This window comes from Pezoporus flaviventris, unplaced genomic scaffold (assembly GCF_033815535.1).
Source record: "Pezoporus flaviventris isolate CSIRO_AGI_PZ_B2104156 unplaced genomic scaffold, CSIRO_AGI_Pfla_v1 ptg000002l, whole genome shotgun sequence".
Taxonomy (NCBI): domain Eukaryota; kingdom Metazoa; phylum Chordata; class Aves; order Psittaciformes; family Psittacidae; genus Pezoporus; species Pezoporus flaviventris.
Window position 1 is genome coordinate 5419708 of NW_026892550.1, and position 24117 is coordinate 5443824.

At 41.8% G+C, this 24117-nt stretch overlaps 2 protein-coding genes across 6 annotated transcripts in view; one reads left to right on the forward strand and one right to left on the reverse strand.

The window, feature by feature from the left end:
- Positions 1 to 11383, reverse strand: part of LETM1 (leucine zipper and EF-hand containing transmembrane protein 1) — a 56057-nt gene extending 44674 nt beyond the window's left edge. For 2 of the 4 annotated variants that reach the window (XM_061467133.1, XM_061467123.1), the window contains exons 1-2: positions 11164 to 11383; positions 5543 to 5671 (exon numbers count right to left, since the gene is read on the reverse strand). In XM_061467133.1, the coding sequence (XP_061323117.1) occupies positions 5543 to 5671; positions 11164 to 11368 (334 nt within the window). In that variant the 5' untranslated portion in view covers positions 11369 to 11383. Of the gene's footprint in view, positions 1 to 5542; positions 5672 to 10113; positions 10237 to 10283; positions 10329 to 11163 lie in introns of those variants that run through there. The other 2 variants (XM_061467141.1, XM_061467149.1) reach the window with 2 other exon arrangements.
- The window catches only part of NSD2 (nuclear receptor binding SET domain protein 2), a 75660-nt gene continuing 62083 nt past the window's right edge, over positions 10541 to 24117 (forward strand). For both annotated transcript variants that reach the window (XM_061467192.1, XM_061467184.1), the window contains exon 1: positions 10541 to 10698. The gene's annotated coding sequence lies outside the window, so the exon portion shown is untranslated. The remainder of the gene's footprint in view (positions 10699 to 24117) is intronic.

Sequence of the window (24117 nt, forward strand, 5' to 3'; positions counted from 1 at the left end):
AATTGTTAAGTTCATCAGTTTCTGTATAAACTGGTGACTGTCAATATTTTAAAATATCAGTAGAATTCATGAGTATAGATCAGCCTAACCTCATGACGGTCAAAGAACATTTATTGAGCCTTTTTAGGACAGAAGGCAGAAATACTGCAAAATTGACTTTCAAATGAATGAACAAGGAGCACAGACTCAAAAATCTCAGCTCTGGTAGATGCTGAACCCAGAGTCATTTGATTTGCAGTAGCACTTGGGTGCCTGAGAAGGTCAGCTGAAGCAGAAGAAACCTTTGTCAACAATTATTGCCTTTGTTTAACTAGTCCAAACTCCTGGCTTCTCAGTGAGAAAAACATTTTCTTACATTATGAGTAATACAAATAAAATAATACAAAGTCTTTCCATTGATTCACATACTCCTGTTATAAATCACATGTTGTAGTGTCAGAGAGGATCCTATCGTCAGACCTGGAGTAGACAGAAGGAAAGACTTCTGAAATACAACATACCTTTCAATCTAATAGTTCTGCCTGATTAAGGTAATTCCATTGATGAAGAGTCTATCACAGTTTGATTATGATTACAATTTATTGTAAACTTGTTGTATTCATTATTAACCTGAGCTATAAAAAATATTAATATCAGTAATTATTGAATTTGAGAACAATGGGGGGGAAAAAAAAAGGAAGAAGAGGAAAATGAAGCTGATTAAATGTAAGTGTCTAGCTCCCATCGATTGCCAATAGCTACTAGTGTTAAATTAAGAAGTGATTTTATTGTCCTCTGCAGCCAAGCTCAGCCATACTCCATTCAATAACCAATAATTTAGGTCTTTGAGTTAATAATAATTACAATAAAAGTACTCCCCACTTTCTGGCATACTGTGTTTATTTTGGGATATTAACACAGCAATCCAAATACAACACGTAAGACTCCCTTGGGGCTTTCTGTGGTGCATCCCAGTCCTTCTGTTTCTTTATAAGCTTTAACAGCCACAGTTATAAGAGATATAAATAGTCTGAAGCACAAGAGAATCTCTCTTCCCTGACAGAATCTTTATTTACAACCTCTACAAACCTAAGCAGGTCAAATAGTCCCTTGCTGGCAGGTTAATAAGGCCCACCTGCCAAATAAACCCACCAGTGAACTCCACAGGGCCTACATAAATCCAAAGAGCTTGGACAGGAGATTTTCTAAGAATCATACTGAGATGGGATACTTACAGTTCAAAAGGCATTCAACTTTTAAACTCCAGAGTACTCATCTTCCTCACACATACTCAAGGGTGTGTAAAAAGCTTGCAAAAACATAATTCTCACCTTCAGAAGACACCATAGTTTAATATATTTCACTATTGCTTACAGGACCCCTACATGCTGAGGGCTCCTGTACTGGTGCCATACAAACATGTAAGACTTTTAAGTTGCTGCCCTTGAGAGTTTTTAAAGGCAAGTATAGCTGGGTCATAAATAATTGTAAAGATTTGATTTAAGATTTAACATACAGTTAATTTGCTGAAATGCCATGAAAAGGAAATGAAAAAGTAGGATAACAGATTATTTAAGCTGACCTAGGAATTCATTTTCAGAAGCCACAGGATATTTTAAAATGTATATTGGAATTCTGTTCAGAGACCCGAGTTGCTCAAACACTACTCTTAGGTAAATGTTTTCCACTGAATCGATGACGACTTTATGTTCTTGCCTGCATCAGCTAGGCCCAGCCACTGGCCCAGCATGGGCATATCCACAGTCACTGTGTTTATGTTGCACTGGAAAAAGCATTTCCAAAGCATCCTTCAGATTTCTATTTGCTATCTGTACAGTCAAGCAAACTGGTAAATCTGAGGACATACCTCCTAATTTATTACACTTTAGGATGGCATCAGGCAGATGAATGCAGACAGCCATGCAGCAGTGGATTGTAGCTGGGCAGCAGAAGCTCTCTGGCCCAGAACTCTGAAGCAAGAGTTTGTGATCCATTCATGGAGAGAGTTAGTTTACCTTTGCGTGCCAGGCTGAGAACTGCAGCAGAGCCCAGGCTGATTCACAAACAGATCATATGTCCCAGCCTCAGAGGTGGCAGCAGTAATCGGGAAGGGCAATATGTGTGTGTAGGGAGCAGGGATCACAGGGCAAATTTTAACCAGCCAGTGGAAGCCTCATTAAGTTCTTCAATGTATCGTGAGGGACATGTCCATACCAGGCCTACAGGCTGCCTGCAAAATCCCTGGGGACAGGTTGCAGGCAAATCAGGGGGCACACAAAATGGCTTGCAGCTATTCATTCCTGCAGGTCTAGAGTGGGCTAGGCCAAACTCCCCGCAGGCACTGGCGATTACAGCTGCATTAAAACAGACAGGATCATAGGGCTGGAAAGAGGCAACTCACATACATAATGTTATGTACATATATTTGCCAGAGTGACTCCAAATATAAGTCAAACGTCACAGTTTTACAAGTGTACATGACATAAAGAACACATGTAGAATGTGCATTTAAGATGGTGCACTGTGGCAAAGAATGTAGGTGCACTTTGAAGGACTCTCTGGCAGATCTTAAAGGTCTTTTCAAACCTGAATGATTCTATGATCACCAAAGAGAATGCTCAGTTTCAGGTTCCAAGTATTTTAGGTGAGCTGCATGCTGTGAGTGGTGTACTTTTAGTCAAAGGCAAAAGTACCTCTTCGAACCCTCAATAAAGGGCTTCTGGGTGCGAGACAAAAGTTGGGGCTTTGAATCACAGATTAAACTCCTGAATTCTGAGTGCCATTTAAGTGCTAATCTCTTACTTTGGATTAAGGCAAACAGTTTATTCCTGCCCTGACGAACCAGCTCACACCCAGAAGATGGATGTAACCTCAGCCTTTTAGCAAATACTGCATGCCCACTTGCTGTAGCAGTTGCAAAAGCAAGTGTGTCCAACACATAGTGGCTTGTGTCCATATGAATATTGGTGTTATTAGCAAAATGGCACTAAAACTATGCCCAGCTTCAGTGTGAGACAACATAGAGTGGGTGAACCTTCATGTAGGCTGCCTCCTACACACTGGTCAAACCCAACACCTCTGCTGAGCACATTCTTCATTTGAATCACAGTTTGGTTCAGATGCTGTAAATGCAGCTGAGACAGTCCAATGGTTTTCTGCTGTGCGTAAACTGGATGCAGATTTGGCACTGGAGCCAGAACTGCCACAGTGGGATCACTCTTGCTCATAAGGTTGAGCTGCTGACAGTGAGCCGCAGTATAACTCCTGCAGGCAGCTCAGCAGCTGCCTTTCCCTCGCTGGTAAGGCTTGCTCACCAAGCAGGAGTGTCTTATAAAATGCCTGCACCAATTTGCAAAGTGTAAGCTCTGGCTTACATCAGTAACTGATGTGAACAAATATAGCTTAGAGGAGTGAGCATAGCAAGCTCAAGAAGAGTGTAAGAACATGGTAAAATGTGCAAGGAACACGTCCTACTCCTTCCAGTTTTCACAGCAAAAGCAGCACAGGTGATAATTTAGCAGTTAGGGCCTGCATTTGCAAACCTGCCCATCCTGTACCTCAAATCCAGTTGTACTAGCCCTCATTTGTCAAGTACATTTGCATGTACTCAACACCAATATAAAACAAATGCAAGGCATCTTATAGAAAGCCTCCAGACAGTTCTAAAACTCAGTGAGTATTTCTGAAAACATCTGTCAATGAGCATTTTTCTCAGGGCATATATATTGAGTAAATGGGATATGATCACAGCTACGATTTCTCAGTACAGGAAATTGCCAGCCACCAACATAATTAGAAACAGTTCATATGATCAAATTAATCATTCAAAAAAGAGCAATTACTGTTAACAGAATAATGGCATGCCTTAAAAAAGAATGAAATTAACCTTTAGGACCGGCATAGTTCCCCTCACCATTCTGTACTGAGGCAGCAAAGATTAATATATGTGCAAAATAAAACACTGGATTAGCATCTGCTGAAAACAGAAGTAGCATTATCTATCTGGCCTATTCAACCCTGAACAAACTTTATTCTTTGGCACTGGCATAGAGTGGAAATATCAATAGTCACTTCTCTGCCAAAATGAAAAAAACAACCCCCTCAAGACTTCCATTGCTGTATAACTTACCACATTGTATTTATCACTGAACAGTACTGGCGTGAAGATTAAACATAAGTCAGTAATTTGAAATGCAGCAGAATTAACATTCAGACCTACATTCCAGCTCCTCAAAAGCTGAGTTAGAGTTACGCTTTATCCTCAACAAGCTCAGATCTAGAAATGCATACCAAACATATTGCAAGAAAACTAGTTTTGCTTTGCAGTGCTAAACATTAATTCTGATTATGAATGTATTTCAGTATTTATACTTCTAAATCAGATTAAGTTTATGTTTATAAACACAGCAACATACTGTGCTATCAATAGATAGAAGAGTTAATGTGTTTTGAATCCTCAAGCTGTGTGTTTCTACATAGATTAGATTTATTTTATTCTGAATGTCAGCAATGTTTAAATTAAGTCATACTGATGTCAAAGATAATTAGAGACATACAGCTTCTATAGATAAATTTATTACTACGCTTAAGTTACTTGTACCAGGCTGGAGCATGTTAACTGCTCAGAGTTGGTATACAGCTGGTTTTTATCATTTCAACACTGGAAAACAGCAGGGACGTGCTCCTTAGTTTTTCTTTCTCCTGGCCTCTGCCTTCCCCTGAAGATGTATGCCATTCTCTCATGTCTTTGACTTTCCTCATCCTTTGCTCCCTCAATGGCACTTCTTCCTTCTGCTCAGTACAAATGATGCAAACAGAACTAGGTATTTGTAAGAAAAGTGGTATTTACGCCATTCTTTTCCTAATGGAAAATATATCTGGTAAACAGACCAGTGTGTAACTCATAGTATGAAAAAGATTCATATTTAACTGTATATTTTCAAGTTTACCATTTCTTACTCAGAACAGTATTCAAGCTATAAGCTGTAGTTGCATTTAGGATGTCTTATTTGGACAGAGACTAATTCGGTTTGAAATTTTCTAAGCAGATAATTTTCCTTTCCCAAAGAATCGACATTCAATTAAAAAAATACTCTGTTTTTCCATGGGATGACACAAAACACACAAAAAGCCTGACAAGCCTCAACTTTTCATTTTCAAGCTAATTTAAAAGTAAAAACAACTTTAATACATAATGCTGATTTTTTTAAAATAACCATTTGCAGTGAAATTTGATTTAAATTAATTAGCAAATGTATGTGTCAGTTCTCAAGAACACATTTAGTACTATAATTTTATGATGACTATGCTATATTTAATATATTTTGAAATGCTGATTTAAGTTTTATACTTCATTCACTCTTAATTCTAAATCAACAGTTTGCTGTCTTCATATTAAACAGCATGCAGGATGTTGCATGGCCAAAGACAAACACATACCTGTTAGTGAGGCTTTTTCTGAACAGTCATGATGACACATGGACTGACATGCTGAAGGATCCGTGACTTATATAGTTAAGGATAGGTTCAGATGGGGTTCAGGCAGGTTGAAAGCAACATTTACTGTTAATCCAAAGGAAGAACAAGGACTGCTGGCCAAAATCAGCGCTCAGGTGGTGGGTCATCAGATGATAGCATTGGAGAGAGTAATGGTGACAGGAGGGACCACTGGGAAGATCTCTCCGTGGCATTGCTACAACCAAACAATACAATGAGCAGCATTAATTTTTCCAGTGCATTCACATTTTGAAGTAGAACTACATCTTCAGAGTTTAGCCCTTATAGGTGAAAAAATCTGTGAAACAAGAAAAACCTACATCTGTAGATTCTATATGGGCTAGTACAGTCCTTATCTAATTAAATACCTGTAGTGCAATAAACACTGTAAACATGCTGTGCTGCTGTACTAACTTGGGAATATCTAACTCATCACTGCACTCACGTGGCTTCAGTTTAACTCTACTTGTAGTTCTGTTTACATTGCCACCAAGATGATCTGCATTCAGGAAAATATTTACGAAACAGATGTTTATGTAAAATCCTGAAACAAAATAAAAAGGGATACAAGAAAGGAATTCAGAAAGCAATCAATCCTTAGGATCCATACAGGAGAGAAATATAAACATGAAGCTCCTGCCACAGAGACCTACAATGAGATTAAATGTGCTCTACAGTTGGCCTTTGCTAGGAGAAAGACAAAGCTTTAGTACGGGGACTGCTAATCTCCATTATTTCTAATAGCAAGAAGTACCCCAAAATGTGCCCCATCCCCTTGTGAACAGGGCTGACGGAACTCTCAGGGGAGAGAGCTCTACACTGCTGCATGGAGCAGCGCCACACACGTAGAATTAGCTTCCGAGCTCTGCCTAATGCAGTGAAACGACAGCAACGGCCATGTAGGCCTTTGCCTCTCAGGCACTGTCTGTCCTTGTTACGGCAACGAAATCTTCCTTCAGCTTCAGAATTTCAGCATCCCCCAACATCTGCCTGAAGTCAGGGGCACTGACTACCATTACTGCAGAATAAATGATCTTGGAAGTGTTTAAATTTTGACCTAGTAACCAATTGATAGTCTCTAAAATATTTAAATATGTCTAGAACGATATGCAGCCACTGCATTTATTTAAATTCCTTTATTGAGTTGAACAGGCAGGATATTGACCTTGATACCATTTCTTAACACAGTATGTCCATAAAAGTTGAAAGTAAGGAGCAATAAAAGTTTAGATGCCAAATGAAACAGGCATCATTAATAAATGAATACTGTTTTCTGATGTAGCTGTACATCTTCTGGTTTCAATGACCTGTTTTGGCTACCCAAGAAACATCAAACTGTTAAAAAAATACTAAGTGAAAGAGAATAAAGCCTCCTAGAGGTTCAGTCTGGAAATTTGCAGCTCCTAGAAAGATTAGAGGACATGTACTTCAACTCTTTTGGAGCCATCACTCATGTGTAATGCAGTCTGCCTGTTATTTGTCAGCACAAGCTCATTCTGTACTCCCTGTTTATTTATACCATTGGAAGTTAAAACTTTTTGGATCTCAGAAGTTCAGAAGAACTGAAGAATTGACCTCTTTGTGTACTGCAGTGGAAAAAATGAGGGGTTTTTATCATCACGATATGAGCTCAAGAAAACAGACAGTTCTTTTTGAAATGAAAGAAACCCCCACATGCAGTTGCTGTTTAAAAGAGTCATGACATTGGAGAAGTTTGCACCAGTGTCTATGGAGAGTAGAAACTGGTGCTATTCCAGTTAAAGCTGTTAACTCCCAGCATCAGCTTTCCTGGAAATTCACATGGTGGGTCTATCAGGAGGTAATTATGTGGCTGCAAATCTTAGCAGCATAGACAAGGCCAGTGATCTATAGGAGTTGAAAGGACTAAGGAAGATTTGTTGCCACCTTGACCATGATAGCAAAGTCTTTCCACCTAAATCTCAACTGACACTTCGGCCTACTGACCAGGAAGAAAGCAAACGAGAACTGCATCATCCAGGGGACCTTGTGCATTAGTAATAAGTACAGAATAAAAACCTGTTTCTCTTTTATAAGTCACACAGAGATGAATTTGCATCACTGAGCCTAATCCCAGAATTCATTCCCAAGAGAACTGAGATGACACATTTGTAGCATGCAAGTTATTGATGACTAACCTGGGTTCTTATACAAGGTTGAGGTGGGTTTTTTTTGGGAGGCAACACATGGCAGGGACAGGGGGGACAACATAGCAAGCACCCCTGCAAATATATCATGCTTTGTACTTTTAATATATTAGTATTATTGTTCAATTGTGGAAGCACACCTGTACACCTGCCAACCGTATCCTGGGCTGCATCTAAAGGAGCATGACCAGCAGGTCAAAGGAGGTGATCCTGCCCCTCTACCTTGCTCTTGTGAGACCTCACCTGGAGTACTGTGTGCAGTTCTGGTGTCCTCAACATAAAAAGGACATGGAACTGTTGGAACAAGTCCAGAGAAGGGCCACGAGTATGATCAGGGGACTGGAGCACCTCCCGTATGAAGAGAGACTGAGGAAGTTGGGGCTGTTCAGCCTGGAGAAGAGAAGGGTGCGTGGAGACCTCATAGCAGCCTTCCAGTATCTGAAGGGGGCCTATAGGGATGCTGGGAAGGGACTCTTCATTAGAGACTGTAGTGATAGGACAAGGGATAACGGGTTAAAATTTAAACAGGGGAAGTTTAGATTGGCTATAAGGAGGAAATTCTTTCCTGTTCGGGTGGTGAGGCACTGGAATGGGTTGCCCAGGGAGGTTGTGAATGCTCCATCCCTGACAGTGTTCAAGACCAGGTTGGACGAGGCCTTGGGTGATATGATTTAGCGTAAGGTGTCCCTGCCCATGGCAGGGGAGTTGGAACTTGATGATCTTAAGGTCCTTTCCAACCCTAATTATTCTGTGATTCTATGATTCTATACATGCCCTTATTGTAGCAAAACAACAGGATTCACATATTTATGCTTCTGATTATTTGTATTGATAATGGTGTCTCTGGTTTTAATTAGAAAAAATCTCCCTCCTCCCCCCCCCCGTAAATGCATATAACTCAGCTTTAGAAAGGAAGCTGCAAGATGTTGTGACTCTTAATTCAAGGTAACTATTCTAAAATGTGATGCACTTCTTTAACACTGTAAATACTGACATTCAAAAACAAAATCTTGTTGGTCTAACACCTTAAAGATAGTGCTTCTTTTTTTATTTTATAGACAGGCTGTAAAACAAGTTAAGGAACCTTTATCACTACAGAGAGATTTCCCTCTGCCACCTGGAGATTAAGGTTTTAATCAGCTGATGATTAAGTTTTTCATTACTAAGTAATTAACACTAAGTTTGCACCGCTCAACTGTTAACTGCTATGCTAAGGTGCATCCACCATTAAATACATGGGTAAAACATGGACAAGCTTCAACATATGAAAGCAAATTAAGGATTACATAAAAAAATAAATAAAAGAGCCTGTGACAGATGGTGTAATTCACCACTATCCAGCAGGCTGATGCTGGTGTATTTCCTCCTCCATTGTCATCAGTTTACCTTGCACAGGGGGTGTGTTAAGCCCTTAGTTACCAGGTTAACACATTCTCACAGCACCAAAGAGCTGCATTCTCTACCTTACACAGAAAACAGGTTCCCAGAGCTCCACAAGCCCTTGATCAAACCATCCAAACAGTTGGTTGTGACCTGCTTTACGTTATCTGGTGCAACAGTTCATGAGAATATTTGTTCCTGTCGTAACATGACAGGTATTTAACGATTTGGCCTAAAAAAAATCCCCCCAAATAGCTATGCTTTCAATTGGCAAATTGCAAGCACATGTATGTATATTGATGCAAGGAAAAAAAACAACCTCTAAACCAGGCCATACTTCCAGAGAGACAGCACGGGTAATTCACAGCCAGGCACACTTGGGTTCTTACAGCTATCCAACAGCCTCAAAATTGTGTGCAGTTGTGGGGAAACTCAAAACATTTGGCTTAAATCAGGATGTTCAGCGAGCTCACATGTACAGTCACTGAGGCCAGCGGGTGAGGAGGGGTACATAGCAATATGTATTTAAAAAGTACTTTTAAAATAGAATCATAGAACCTAGTAGGCTGGAAAAGATATTTAAGACCATCAAATCCAACCATCAGGACTGCCAAGACCATCACTAAACCATGTCACTGACGGCCTCATCCACATGGTGTTTGAAAACTTCCAGGGCCGGTGACTCCACCACTGCACTTAGCAGCTTGTTTCAATGCCTGAGCACCCTCTCTGTAATTCTAATATCCAATCTAAACCTTCACTGGTGCAGCTTGAGGCCCTTATCTCTTGTCTTACCACTTATTACTTGGGAGAAGAAACCGATCCCACCTCACTACAGCCTCCAGTCAGATATAGTTGCAGAAAGTGATTAAGATCCCCCCTGAGCCTTCTCTTCTTCCAGACTATAAACACCCCCAGTTCCCCCAGCCGTTCCCCATCACACTTGTGCTCCAGACTCTTCACCAGCTCTATTGCTCTTCTCTAGCCCTGCTCCGGCACCTCAATGTCTCTGTTGCAGTGAGGGGCCCAGAACTGAACACAGTATTCGATACGCAGCCCCACCAGTGCCCAGTACAGCGCGATGCTCACTCACCTGGCCCTACAGACCAAACAAGTGCTTTCCACCACCTCAGCGGGGCCGGCGGGCCCTCGACGCGCTCTCACCCACCTGGGGACGCCGCGGCGGCGGGCCGGGCCCCACGCAGCTCCCGCCTTCAACCCCACCTCACGCCGCGGCCTTCCCTCCCCTGGCACCCGGCCCACCCTCCTCTTCCACCCCTCTCCCTGTGTCAGTGCGGCCCCGCTCCCTCCCCGCCACCATTCCGGTGCTGTCAGGGCGGCCCCGCTCCCTCCCCGCCGCTGGCGCAGTCTGTGGCGCTGCTCGCGGCCGCTGGGCCGCGCGTGCGGGCGGCTCCGTGCGGGCGGCTCCGTGCGGGGGGATTTGAAACAGCCGCTCCAGGGGCAGCGCAGCGGCGGCGGCCAATCAGCGGCCCGGATTTTTCGCGCTGGTTCTGGCCGGAGGAGGGGGCGGGGCCGCCGCGCAGGACCGCCGGAGCCGCCGCCGCTGTTGCCGTGTCGCTTCAGCTCCCGCCGCCGCTGCCGCCGCCGCTCCCCGGCACCGAGGTACCGCCGCCGCCGCCGCTCGGCTCTCGGGGCAGGAGGATGCGCTAGGGCACAGGTCAGTAGGCCTGCGGCGCGCCCGGCTCAGCCCCTGCCGCCTCCCCGGGGAAGGGAGGAGGCACCCGGGGCACGTTCCCGCAGGCCCCGGGCGGGAGGCGGGAGAGGCGGCGAGGCTCCCTGGCCCCGTGGGGATGCCGCCGCCCGGCCCCGCGCCTCGCCGCGGTCACCGGGAGCACCCTCCCGGGTTGGGACCGCGGGCTCCGAGCAGCACAGCGCTATGGAGGCCGGGGGTCCCGTCGTGGAGCATCCACCCCCCCACCCCCCCCGTCCCTCGGCTCCGGCCGTTCCCCGCAGGGACTCCTCCTCGACGGGGCTCCGCTCCCCTCAAACTCACCGCCGGCGCCCCGCCATCTCCATCGCGCTGCCCGGGCAGCCGCAGCTCCCGTTTCACCTTTCCCCGGAGGAGGGTTTTTTTTGTTCGCTCCCCCCCTGCCCCCTTCCCTTCCCTCCTCCCCCGCGCTACCTGGTCCTGGCTGAGGGGCCGCGGGTCCCCCGGCCGCCCTCCCCCGGCGGCTGCCGCAGGATTCCTGCTGCTGGCTGGGCCTGACTCTTGGGTGGCGGAGGAGCGGAAAGGAGCGATGCCGAGTCCCGGCTGTTGCAGCTTCATCCTTTCCCCCCCCCCCCCCCCCCCCCTCCTTTTTGGCGCTGCGGGAGGTCGGGGGCAGCATAAAGGGGTAATGGAGAGGTGCCCACCCGTCCCACCTCCCTTCCCTGGGGAAGAGGGGATCAATCAGTGCAAATCAGAAGGAAAACCGGAGGGGGGGGGGGGGGGGAGAGGAGGAGGAAAGGAAAAAAAGCCTCCCCCAGGGTGTAAACCGCCTCCTGAAGGGATGGGGTGGCTGCAAAAGCCCCCCCCCGTGGCGGTGAGTGTGTGGGGAGGTGGAGGCTGCTCCTGCCCCTTCCCTCCGGGTAGGACTGGGATTGTACGGCAGCAGGAGTGAATGTAACTCTGGAAATGTATGGAGGGGGAAGCCATGTTTGATTTATTCCTCCACTAAACACTGGTGTGATGATCCTTCTCCTTACACCCTTCTGCAGTCCATCCTGGACCTGTTCGGGAGGAGAGCCTTGTTAGGAAAACGGGAAGAAAACATTCCTGGGAAGGCGTGCAGGCTTGTTGGCTCAATCTCCCATTAAGTATAAGAGGATAGGGCTCTTGTAACTTGAATTGATATTTGTGTGGTAAAAGAGCCTGGGGAACTTGTATTCCCAAGGCCATAGTTACAGCTCATCCGCTGTGGCTTTACCGCTCTGGGGGTGGAAAAGGGAATTTGCCATACTTCTTGAACATTTTATACTTTGCTTTTTGGTTTTGGTGGTTGTTTTGTTTTAAATATGTTGTCTGAAAGGAGGAGTAAATGCTAGTAGAAGTACATGGAAGGTAAACACCGTATTTAAACACATTTCAGAGAAAATTGGCCTAATAGCCATTAAACAGGCAGGAGGCTGGTATCAGTCATTGCCCGTGTATTTTATGGGCTTGAATAGTTTCTTATTGGCATTTGCGGTAAAATTGGTTTATAATGATCCTTAAATTTAGAATTTCAGAGCTAGTACTGCCCACACCAGGTAAACTAAATGAGGTCTGCTTTAAAAAAGACCCCAAAACAAGAAGGAGGATCTGTTTGGCATTTAGGCTTTTCAGATATCTAAGGAAGGTAGCCATAAACACTGTAGGGTGGCAGTGAAGTTTGTAATAGATTTTGCAGAGCCCTTGCTGGTGGTTTAAGCAGACATGTATGCATACTAGGATTCCTGAAACATGGAATGTGTGGCTTCAGCTGCAAGAATAACCTGGTTCTTCACCAAAATGTTCATACATTTGTAGGATTTCTGTCAGTTTCTCACTGAAGCTCTTATTTGCTTGTTTTGATGTGGGAATTCTGTTCAGGAAATGCAATGTATCAACCTTAATAAACTACTCAATTTCACAGCTTGATATTTGACTATTTGATGTATTCATTCAATAAACCCACTGTTTGCAGGATGATTCAGGGCTCTGTACTTACATTATGTACAATTTTGGTTGTTCCAGTAAACATCGGTATCCCATGTATTAAAACATCCTGGGATTTTCATCTTGTATGCAGCCATCAGAAAATATGACAGTTTTGTATGTATGGATATTCATGGAGACTATATGGCTGGTTCTTGTGAAGGTTATAGGAATGTCCACAGTCATACATACTTGGAAAAATTCAGATATTAAAAGTATTGTAAAACCTATTGATTTACCAAATATGATTGGAAAATATCAGAAGAAACTGGGTCATTATGCTTTAAGGGTGTAGATTTAAAGTGGTTTAGGAAATTGAAATTAAATGTAGCATATATTTCCTTTTGGTTCAATACAAGTCCACCAAATGGCTAGTAAGAATGAAAAAACAATGTTTTAATATCTGTAGGGCTACGTGCTTTTTCTGAAGCCAGCGGTGGCTTTGCAGATGAGACTGTTGCATTTAAATTACTGCCTGCGCGCAATAGACTGGATATTACAACACAATCAACCCCAGTTTATTTTCGACTGGAAGCAGAAATGATTGTTTTTTGCTTTCTAATATTTGGGTGGTGAAATTGATGTGTATGGGTACAGATATATATATATGCTTATATGTATATATTTATATATACATAACTTAGCACAATGGTTTTGACACAAACAAGATAGCCAAGGAATGGCAAGAAGGAATTGTTTTTCAGTGTCCTATTGTTCACGGCCCATTCACCTCTCACTTTTGCACTGAGCCTGCTTTTTGTTCCACCGGTGTCACTATGATTCCCAAGCGAGGCCTTATTTCTACAGACTGATAAATACAGCTCTTTCCTCATGGTCGACCAAAGCCTATTGACTGCTTCAGGACTCCCTACCTCTATAAAGGTTCACCTACTCTGGTTGGATTACTGGATCAAGGATGTAGGTTTATGAAGAGCGGAAGATATAAGCACAATTCTTGCAGCATTTGGGTCACCTCTGGTCGTTCCTGCTTACATACCTACAAGACATCTGTTAGGTTTTAAGCATAGGAGGTGGTTGAATGCATGTAAATGGCAAATATGTACTATGTAGAACAAGGTAAAGCACCTAGCCTTTGGGGGGGGGGGGGGGGCGTTTGGGGTGGAATTTTCACTTGAGAGCACTGTGCGGCATAGTGGGAAGCATCCACTGATTGGCATCGCCGAAAACAGAAGATACCCTAACATTCAGCAGTCAAACACCAATACAGAAATGCTTGGTGGGATGAGTAATAATGCAGTAGGTGATAGACCTGGTATAATTCTCTAATCTAGCTTTTGGAGGAAAAAAGAATGGAGATACTGACGTGGATCTAGGCAGATAAGTCCATGTTTCCAAGAAGCATCACTTTCCAGTTAGGATGTAGCTTTGAGAAATGTCTTCACTGAGGATGTGCTGGAATCTTGGTGGTGTAAAAGAGAAGGCGGAGATGGAATATGGCATCAGGATAAATGATCAGGTGGTAAAGTGGAGAGAGAAAATAATTTCCTATCAGAGCTTGCTATGCAAGTCCAGTTTCCCTTTGGTGCTTAACTGTGGAGGACTTAGGGGGTACTTGCCAGTAGCCACCCTGCAGTGTGCAAATTCGTGGAGCTGGTTGAATGGGTCAGTTAACTATTCTATAAAATTAATGGGTGCTTGGAAGGTTTTGATTCTGGGAACATTTCTGTATCATCACCTTCAAATCATCTTCTCTTATGACCTGCAGTCATTGGAGGTGGTAAGACAGCTGTATAATGTATCTACTTTTTTCCTTTCAGTTTATAATGACAGAAATTACAAAAGTGATATATCAAGTGCTATTTTTAATGGTTTTATCAATTTGATGGTGTCCTGCATAGTTATTTTAGATTTTCTAGCATCAGCAGGAAGAGAAGTTTTTGGAATGTGCTATAAGGGAAATTTAGATCATCATCTTTTCTGCTGCCCTTCTGGTGAATAGCAAGCTACAAAACCATGCAAGGTTCTGAAGAACAGATCATATATACTAATGCCTTGTGTATGGTGATGATAGGTTCATGCATAGCCCATTATGCATTACTTTGCTCACAGAAACTCTTAACTTTAGCGCCAGATAATCTGTTGGCTCTCTGGTATGTTTGAGAAGCTGCTTCTGTCTGAAGTGTGTAATAGGTTACACCAGAATATAATTTCTCTAAAACACATTTTGTGTGCAGTAAACATATACCTGTTAAAGATTTAACCAAAGGCAAGGTTTCTGCTATCCCTCTTGCTAGTGTTAAGAAATTATACCATTACATGGAAATTATCCTGATAGTACAGTGGTGTGATGAGCTACATGTGGAAGAAGATGTTGGAAAATCTTTGAGAGTTTCATGGAAGTCAAATGAGATTTAGTTAAGTATGGAAAAGAGAAGTGGTAGCCCATACACACTTCAGAGTATTGTTACGCTGGGCAAAGTTGTGTTGCCGTGGGGCACCACTGATGTAGATTCTTGTATTTGACATAATTTGAAACTAATAAAACGTGTAAGAGGCTTAAAGCATGTGTTAAATTGGAAGGGTTACTCAACAGGCGATGGCTCAGTTTCTAGTTTTGTATCAATCCTTTTACCTTGTCCTATTTTTATCTTAGTGCAAGATAGCAATTTGATCTTCTTTTGAACTTTGATATTCAGCTCTCCAGCACAAATCGGAGCTATTTTATATTCATCCATATTTGGGGTAAGGATACATACATGGCAGATGTTTGGAAAACTGTAGCATGATGTGCTATTCAAGTAGACTTCATAGAAGCTTTAACATATTTCTTCTGCTGGTGGTTTTCTGTGTGGCTCTTTGGAGAAGCACAAGGCTGTCTTGTTCTGATGGCTGAGATGGCCATTTAACTGTCTTTGTGAAACCTCTTCTGGCCTGTGCTTCATATCGAAATGCTAAAATACTGTCATCTCACATCTGTGCTAAAATACACATTAAAAAAAAAAAAAACAACGAAATACGTGTTCTAAGATTATAATAATCTTTAAGCATATTTGGCCTTGAGGGCTGACAACGGAATTCCATGTTTTCTGTTCCATAGTAAAAACATAATAGCAGGTGTTCTCCTGTCCTCTGAGTTCTGCCTTACTAAATAAGAGATACACAAGGAGCAGAAGATGAAAGATTTTGTGGCAAGAATACCTTCAAAAAAGAAGGCCGAGGTTAGTAAAGATTTTATTAGAAATGTGATCTAAACACCATTTGGAATACTTTTAAAAGCTACTGATAAAAGAAGCAATAGGAAGGAGATGCAGTAATGCAGCCTCTTGGCATAGTTTTTGAGATCCATTTAATTTATTTATTCATAACAAGTTGAAGTGTAAGTATTCCTGCTGTGGCATGGGTTAGTCTGTGGAGCTGAGGTTCCCAGGATCATGTTTCAGATAAATGAATTGTGGAACTTGCCAGCCTTGGTGGGATGCCATCAGAGCAAAGGACCTGACTGCACTGGCGCTCAGAAACATCTAAATTGGGGAGTTATCTCTGTACTAAAGAATGCCCAGATTCTATTCTGATAATAAAGCCATAGGGATTTAAGCCAAAGTATGAACCTCAGAGTGCAGTGTGGGATGAAAGATATGAATATGGATCATTCAGTTTATGGAGTAATTGCCAAGAACTTTCAAACAGATACTTCAGAATGAAATTAATACTGTGATTTTCCTGTGGATGCAAAATGCAGACCATCAGAAGCTGTTTTATAGTAGCACTCCTGAACAAACTGGAAACAAATGCTGTAATTGAAGTGGAACATGACTGAAATTCACCAGTAATGCAAAAAACTAGTAGGCTTAAATCATAGTGAGTCGTGGTTGTACAGTCTCTTCATCAGATGAATGCTTGGCTCAGTAGTGGTAGTGATAGCTGAGTCTTAAAAACTCTGCAAGTAAGGAAGGCAATTACAATTGCTTAACATGACTTACTTCTACAGTCAAAATTTTCTAGATTTACCCATCAGAAGGAGATACAACAGCATTTGTTGAAAGAACTAAATCTGGCAAGGTAGCAAAGCACAGAACTAGTGGTGTGCTGGGAGGAAGAACAGCAAAAATGACAAGAGATGCCCATTGCAGACCTCTCAATACATTAGTTTGGGGAAGTGGACAGGAAGGAACTGGTTCGTTGTACAGGGAAGTTTTATCTTTTTAACCCCAAGTTAAATGGGTAAGCTACGCTTTATCTCCAGAAAGCTGACTTGCTTCAAATTCCAGACCTTTTACCTGTAACAGTTTAGCTAATCACTCTTCTGGAAAGATTTTTGATGTAGTCTTAGTGGAAGAAACAGGGAATCTAGAACCATGCAGATGAAAGGTGGTAATGTATTTTGGCAAGAGCATTTTAAAGCCCCAGCACATGGAAATACTTCAAATAATATCCAAACCAGAAAGGCCACTTAGTAGCTACTATTTGGATTTGATTGGAGAGTGTGTAGTGTTCAAGTCTTGGGCGTTGATTGAGTGTTCCTGGCATACATATACCAGTTGTGTGTGTTTTGCTTTGAGGTAGTACATTGACAGAATAATTAATATAGACATGTGCATCGTTACAGTCTCATTACAGTCTATGTGTAAAATAGAATTAGCATAGTACGGCCAGCATTACGTTGTGCATAGTTACATTGTTCAGATACGGATATAAACAGTTCTTGATGAAAAGTGCAAGTCTGTAAATAAAATTCCATAGGACTGTTGAGTCAGTGTTAACTAATTTTGAACTTTACCTTCTAGTTCCTTACTTAATGTTATGGGGTGTGAAGTGGAACGTACTCAATGAAACAAATCATCTATATGTTTATGTATTACCTGTCCACATTAGGGGGGTACATTATAAGTGCAATGTGTTGCTGTTTGTATGAACAACAGAAGACATGGCCAAGTAGTGCTCCATAATAAAGATTATGAATCTCTCCTATGTATACATATAGCTAGGCTTTTGTACTATTGACAGGGCCTCATGTATCACCAGTGTCACAATGGTGCTTTTTAGAATTATTCCAATGTACCAAGTATGCTTCTGACATCTAAACCCAGGTTTTCATGCCATTATAGACAAAGATAGCAAGAGTTTTAAGGGTCTCGGCAAAATGATTGCATCCTCTGTATTAAAATTAGTTGCTGCCTGGTCTGATCTGGGAAACATATTTCTGTAGAGGTGGAGCAAATAACATTTTGTTAATATTACCGTTTGATTCATAATTTATAGTCATAATTTGTTTTGTGGTGTCCTCCCAGATTTGATCTTCCCATCTCAGTATTCGCACAATCAGTAATTTTATGAGGCTTTCAGTGAGGCTTTGGGCATTTACTGTGCTGTCATGACTACATATGGCAATAAGGGCAAGGAGCAGAGGTAGGATCCTGAAAATATAAAGCGGTAGGATTAAAGGGGTGGGAAATTAAAAGAGACTTGAACCAGGTGAAATACCAGTGTCAATAAGGAAGAAGCTCGGCACCTAAGTGCTGAGCTGTTTGAGACTGCATTTACTGCTTTGTTCCCAAGCTAAGTAGAAGCCAAATGCACAACCCTGGCCTACCTGAGAGACAGAGAGGTGCATCATTTCATTGGTGGGTAAGCACCTAGACTGAAGGAGTATTCTGTCTGTACTGAATTACCAAGTCCTGGTTTGCTAGAGAGGGGCCATCCCCTTCAGCTGAGCCATTTGGAACTCTCCAGAAGACAGAAAAGTCTCAAGTTCACATTTGAAAACATTACTTTTTCTTTACTTTTAGCCATTTGTTAAGCAACTGTTGAGGCCCACCTTTCTGTGTTAAATACTGGTGGCAAGTCCAGTAGTTCCTACCATTTCAAACACCAGTGTTCCCATCTGCTTATCTGCAGAGGAGAAGGAATTCTTTTCTACTTGGTCTGTGGTCCCATCACAGTAGTATCTGTATTCTCTCTTCAGACAGAAACATGATGTTTTAAAAGAATTTGAATTCACTCAAATCTGTCACCCTCTTTCACCACCCACTCCAGGAGCAGGAGTGTAGCTGATATTTCTGCAGCAGTGGAAAAAGTATTTCTTCTGATTTTGAAGAAAATGAATTAATGGGGAGGAGTCCTGATGAGCAGTCCTCTAGCCTGGTCCTCAGCAGCAAGGGTTGGTTGCAAAAGCTTTTCCTGAGAGGGAACAAAAAGTCAGTTCCATTAGTTTTGTAAGCTCATTTTCTGCAGTAGCAAGAAACATTTCAAGTGAAGAAATTCTTTACTTGCCATGCTACAGGTTTCAGTTGTACAAGCTGGCGTTGCCCGTTGCTTTCGTGAGAAGTCAGTGAATACTTGTTCCAGTTGATGAATATAGACTGTAACAATGAAGTTCTAAAATCTTATCCGGGGGGGGGGGGGGGGGGGGGGGGGGGGGAGGAAGCAAACCCAAAACAAATTAGGGAAGATCAATACTTTTTTGATTAAAAAAAATAATAATTGGGTGGCATGTAAGCAGAAATGCAGCTGTAAGTACCCTACCCCTTTTCAAGCAGTTTTCAAGATATGCCTGATGTTTTTGTGCAAATGTCTTTTACATCTCTATATAAACATGTTTCTGGACTGTAAGTGTAAGGAAATTTTCATGCGCTTACCTAAACCTACTTTATAGGTCTTGCTAACTGACTGGTGAACTGAAATCATTGTGTATCTAGACACTAATGACTAATGAAGTCTTTGCTTCAGGTGCTTTTAAACTCAAAATTGGCTCCTTTGGACTAAAGCTTCCTTTCTTTCGTTCCTACGTTTTTTCTAAGGCAAGTGGTAAATTGTTAGAAAGTTTTGGTGTAATTGGTTTCAGTTCTTTGTCAGCTAGTACAGTAATGGTTTTCTTCATGAGAGGGAATGCTTTTGAATTTGCTGGATAGAGCTGGTTTGTAACAGTTTTTGGCAAACCCACAGTGCAATTTTCAGTTATGGCTTTTCTTAATTTAAATCCTGCAGTAAGTTTTTACTCTTTTAATATAGTGAACAGTCAGAGCATGCTGAAAGATAGTAAATATTTCTACTCCTATGTGATATTTTAGTTATTTTATACAAGATAATGGGAGTAAGTATACTTGAGTTTTCAAATGTATTGGCAAGAATGTGTTGTGTCTTTACTAATCTTTTCAAGTGTTTTGGCTCATTCTGATCTGAAAATAGGAATAACCTTTGCTCTTAAAATTGGTGAGAGATTGGAGAAGACTTACCAGAAAGCTATCCTTACAGGAAAAAAAGCAGCAGTCATCTATTAGCTTTTTTAGTGCCATCAGAAAGCCTCATTTGTAGGTAATAAAAATAGCTTTTGTGGATAAAGTTATTTTACAGTGAATTTGTATTGAGGTGTGTCATTCCCCCTTCCCTCCCCTCAGTAATTTACCTGAGAAATGGCTTTAAGAAAACACGTAGAAAAAAAAACCCAGAAGTGGTATTTAATAGCGACGCTTTTTGTTGATTACTTACTCTGTTCACTCCCTTTGGCAGAATTGGAAGGAGTGGACTACTCCATTATTTCTGACACACAAGAAAAGCATCTCTGAAATTGCAGCAGATGTGGGAGAAATGAATAATAAGTATCACATAAATGATAGCGGCCCAGACAGGGAAGGAGGAATCTGACATGCAGACTAACTGTATTTGGCTCATGACTCCTGTCAGATGATGGACCTTCAAGTAATTAATAACATTCTTTAAAATGCCTGCAAAATAATTTGTCTTATTTAGAATCTGGATATTTTTAGTATGAAACGTGTACAAAGCCATTGCAGGCACTCTCTGATTAAAATACGTAGAGACCTTTCTCTGATAACTCACATCTTTTGCTTACTGAAAACTGTTTGTTCACAGGCCAGAACACATTTATTCAGCAGACGCCGTGGCTATCATGTTTTTTTCTCTTTGTTAGTAAAAGTAATACTTGTTGGGTCACCAGACCGTCAATATGGGACGATAGTAGCTTAAGCTCATTAGCTGCTACTGGCGTGTGGTGCTTTTGTCCCCTTCCTTTCTCTACCCTCCCCCCAGTTTCCCTTTCTATAGATACAGAATAATCTAGAAAAAGGGATTGCTTTTGCTTCCATGTGATACCGTGGTCTGGCATGAGTGCATTTACTTTACCTACCAAATCTAATCATCTGCTCAGCTGCTTCAGGACCTTACTCTTACAACTCAGATCAACCAGATCTTGTCTGTAATCTATCTCACTTCATTTTTTCATGTCCTGTCTTCTAGTATTAATTCTAAGCTCACAGTACTGCTTGGTTATCTGCTGCTGATCATTTTCTTTCCTTGCCCCTTTTCTTCTTTCCCGTTCCATTGTCCTCTTCTCACAAAGAGCCAAGTCCTTTTTCTCGCTTACGGTATTGTACTGCCATGGATTTTAGATGGCAAAGGTTCTGCAAAATTCAGTTGGCCTCAATTTTCCCTTCTTTCTCAAAACCTTTTATTATTCCCTTGTGTATATGTGCTGGCTTCTTTCATTTAACTGAACCCCACAATGTAGCTTCTTTTTTACAAGGAGGGCTGAGATGCGTATCAGCAATTTCCCTTCATTGGTTGTCTTAGAGATGGTAACTAACCTGCCAGTTGCTCTCTGCAAGCTCCATCTCCCCATAGGGCTATATTTGCTTATAGGTACTCACATCTATTATCTTTGCCCATTATTCTGCCTCTTACTTTAAGCCTCTTCTCATTTGGCTCCATTAAATGTTTTTACAAACACGGTCTATTTTCCATGTTCTATAATCTGTATCTACTGGTTCTGATAATCTTGCTGTCTCAAATTACTGCCTTTATCTTCATCTTCTCACTTTATTGGCTTGGGTACATTGAATTCCTTTTACCAGTTATACTCCTGGATTTGTTGTCTCTTGGCTCCAGTGATTTGAGGGGCCTTTTTCAGTGCTTTCAGCTGTTTTTAGTGGCCTGTATTAGTGAGAATTGTTAAGTGAAGGGACCTTCACTCACTGAAGGGCTAAAATCTGCATGCTGTGTATCTTCAGATGTATTATGCAGATCAAAGTAACTCCTAAAATTCCAGGGTCTTTCACTGCATCGTCTTACTGGTCTTCATATTTTTGTGATGCAGAATTGCTGCTCTTAGGTTTATTGCCTAGAAAGAGTAACATGATTTCTTTGAGCAGTGTCTTTTCACTTAGATACTTAATGGTCATTTTCCAGGCAAATCCTTGAGCAGTTTGATCTGCTTTAGGCCTGATTAAAGCAGGGGGCTGAAAGAGATGATCTGAGAAAGTCCCAGCCTAAACGATTCTGTGATGCTCTAATGATTTTTATGTTTTGAAACTCTTCAGCTATCACTTTTTTAATGCATCCAGCATTTTGTGTTTGAGTACACCAGTAACATAGTATAATGTGATTATTTGTTGCTTTTTTTGAGCTGTCCTGGTCTGCCTCAAGCTTGATGGCTTTCTAGCTTAGTGAAATAAGTGATGAGAGCAAGACGACTTCTTAAGCAGGACAAAAAAAATACTAGTAGAATCATGCACTGAAATAGAGTTACAAAATGCAGATGCCTCAGTGCAGATCCTGATAAGCACCTCATGGAACCATATTAGAAATGTTTTTCAACTTAACCGTGTAGTTGATGGACAGGAGGGAGTCACGCAAGGCATTGTTGGTGCTGGTCGTCTTTGGAGAGCTGTGATTGCAGCGCTGTGTCAGACAGCGAAGGGGGGAGCTCTGCCTGGTCCAGGCAACCACTGGAGGGCGTCTGTAGCCGCAGAAAAGCTCCTCGCTTGTAGGCTTATTTTTTGAAGGGGGTTTAGGTGCCCAAATCAAATCTTTTGTTTTGCGTTCTGGTTTAGTCTGCTAAGAATCTGTGGGAAGGAAGCACAGATTTTGCTACAATTCAATGGTCTAGGTTTCTTTTTTTTTTAAGGGAGTCTTGTTCTCGTCTCCATAAATACGTGTCACATGTTCCATAACGGGTTTGCCTTTTGCCTGAAAATTTACAGAATTTGTCATCAGTTGTTTCTTAAAATAGATACGATTTCAGTTAAATGTGCTGAATCACAGTTTGAAAGATGTTTATATTGTTAATTGGGTTGAGAGTTTTGTTTCATGGCCCATGTTCTCTGAGATCTTGTGAAAGTGCACGAGTTCTCTTTTGGTTTAGTGAGTTCTTTGTCCTGTTCTGGTAGAGTTTTGGTTTTCCTTTTACCTCTGACCCCTCTTCTAAAGGGTTATACAATTGGCTGGTTTCCACTCATTTTATTTGAGATTTTATGGTAATTCAGACTTCATCTGGCTAAGGAAAGACTGGAACCTTTCCTGTTGCAGATTCCATTGGAGTTCAGGTATACCTGCGCTTCTTACCTTGTTGAATAAGAGCTTTTCTGGCTGCTGTCTGTCCCTGAAGGATAGTTTTCATCTCTCAAATAAGTCTATATGGCTTTTATGGAGAGAGACCCTTTTAGCTTGTAGGTACCTTAGAGCAGCATGTTAGGGAGATGGGAGCATTTGCTAAAAAGAGTGATAAAGAGTTATGATTTTTAGATTATTTTTTCCACCTACATCTTTGTGAATAAAAGGGATTCCTGTTGACCAATTGCTTTGAGCTCAGGCTTGACACCCTTAAGCTTGCCAGGCTTAAAGTAATGCTCAAACATAAGCATTTGTACATTGCTACTCCTGATGTAGAGGTAGCAAATATGTATGTTTCAGGAATATGCCAGTTGTAGGCATTGTAGCTGTGTACATTAATAAGCAAGGTGGTGAGATTCAGAAGAGATTTCTTCCATAGCAACTGACAATTCAATAGTTATTCATCATGGTTTTACTGCACTATTTTGGGAGCATGCGAGACTAGATTTGATGAATTTTTTGATTTGATGTGACAGTTCTTGGACTTAAGCATATATGAAATCAGTTACCTTGAGCATGGATATGATGATTATTGTGCTGAGCTCTCATTTATGATGCTATATTTCTCAACATCGTGTATACACTGCACCTGGTAATATGAGTAGTCTATGCATATGAATTTTAGAAATGAAAATTATCATTTTGCCTGGTCTAGGAACATAAAGGAGTCATTCTGCCAGATTCATTTGTTTGCAGTGATGGTATGATGTTAATATGGACAGGGCAGAACCCTCAGAAAACCTGCATAGGGCAGATAATAGTGCAGTTTTAACCTGTTGACTATTTTTCAAATTCCTATAGGAATAATGGGTGCTACATGCTATTATTGTTGTTGAAAAGCTGAAACCCCAGCAGTAGCTTTGAGCATTTACATTTTGCACTGCATAGCCTGAAAGATTGGCTGTTTCCCAGTGGGCTGGTGCTCATGACACCAAATGCTCACCTTTTGTTTGTTCTCATAGCCAGCATGCTTTGGGATGTGTCTGGAGACTGTTGTTTCTTCAGGAGCTGTGTTTTGACAGAAGATTGAGGGCCTGTTTGTAGAGTTGAGGAAGA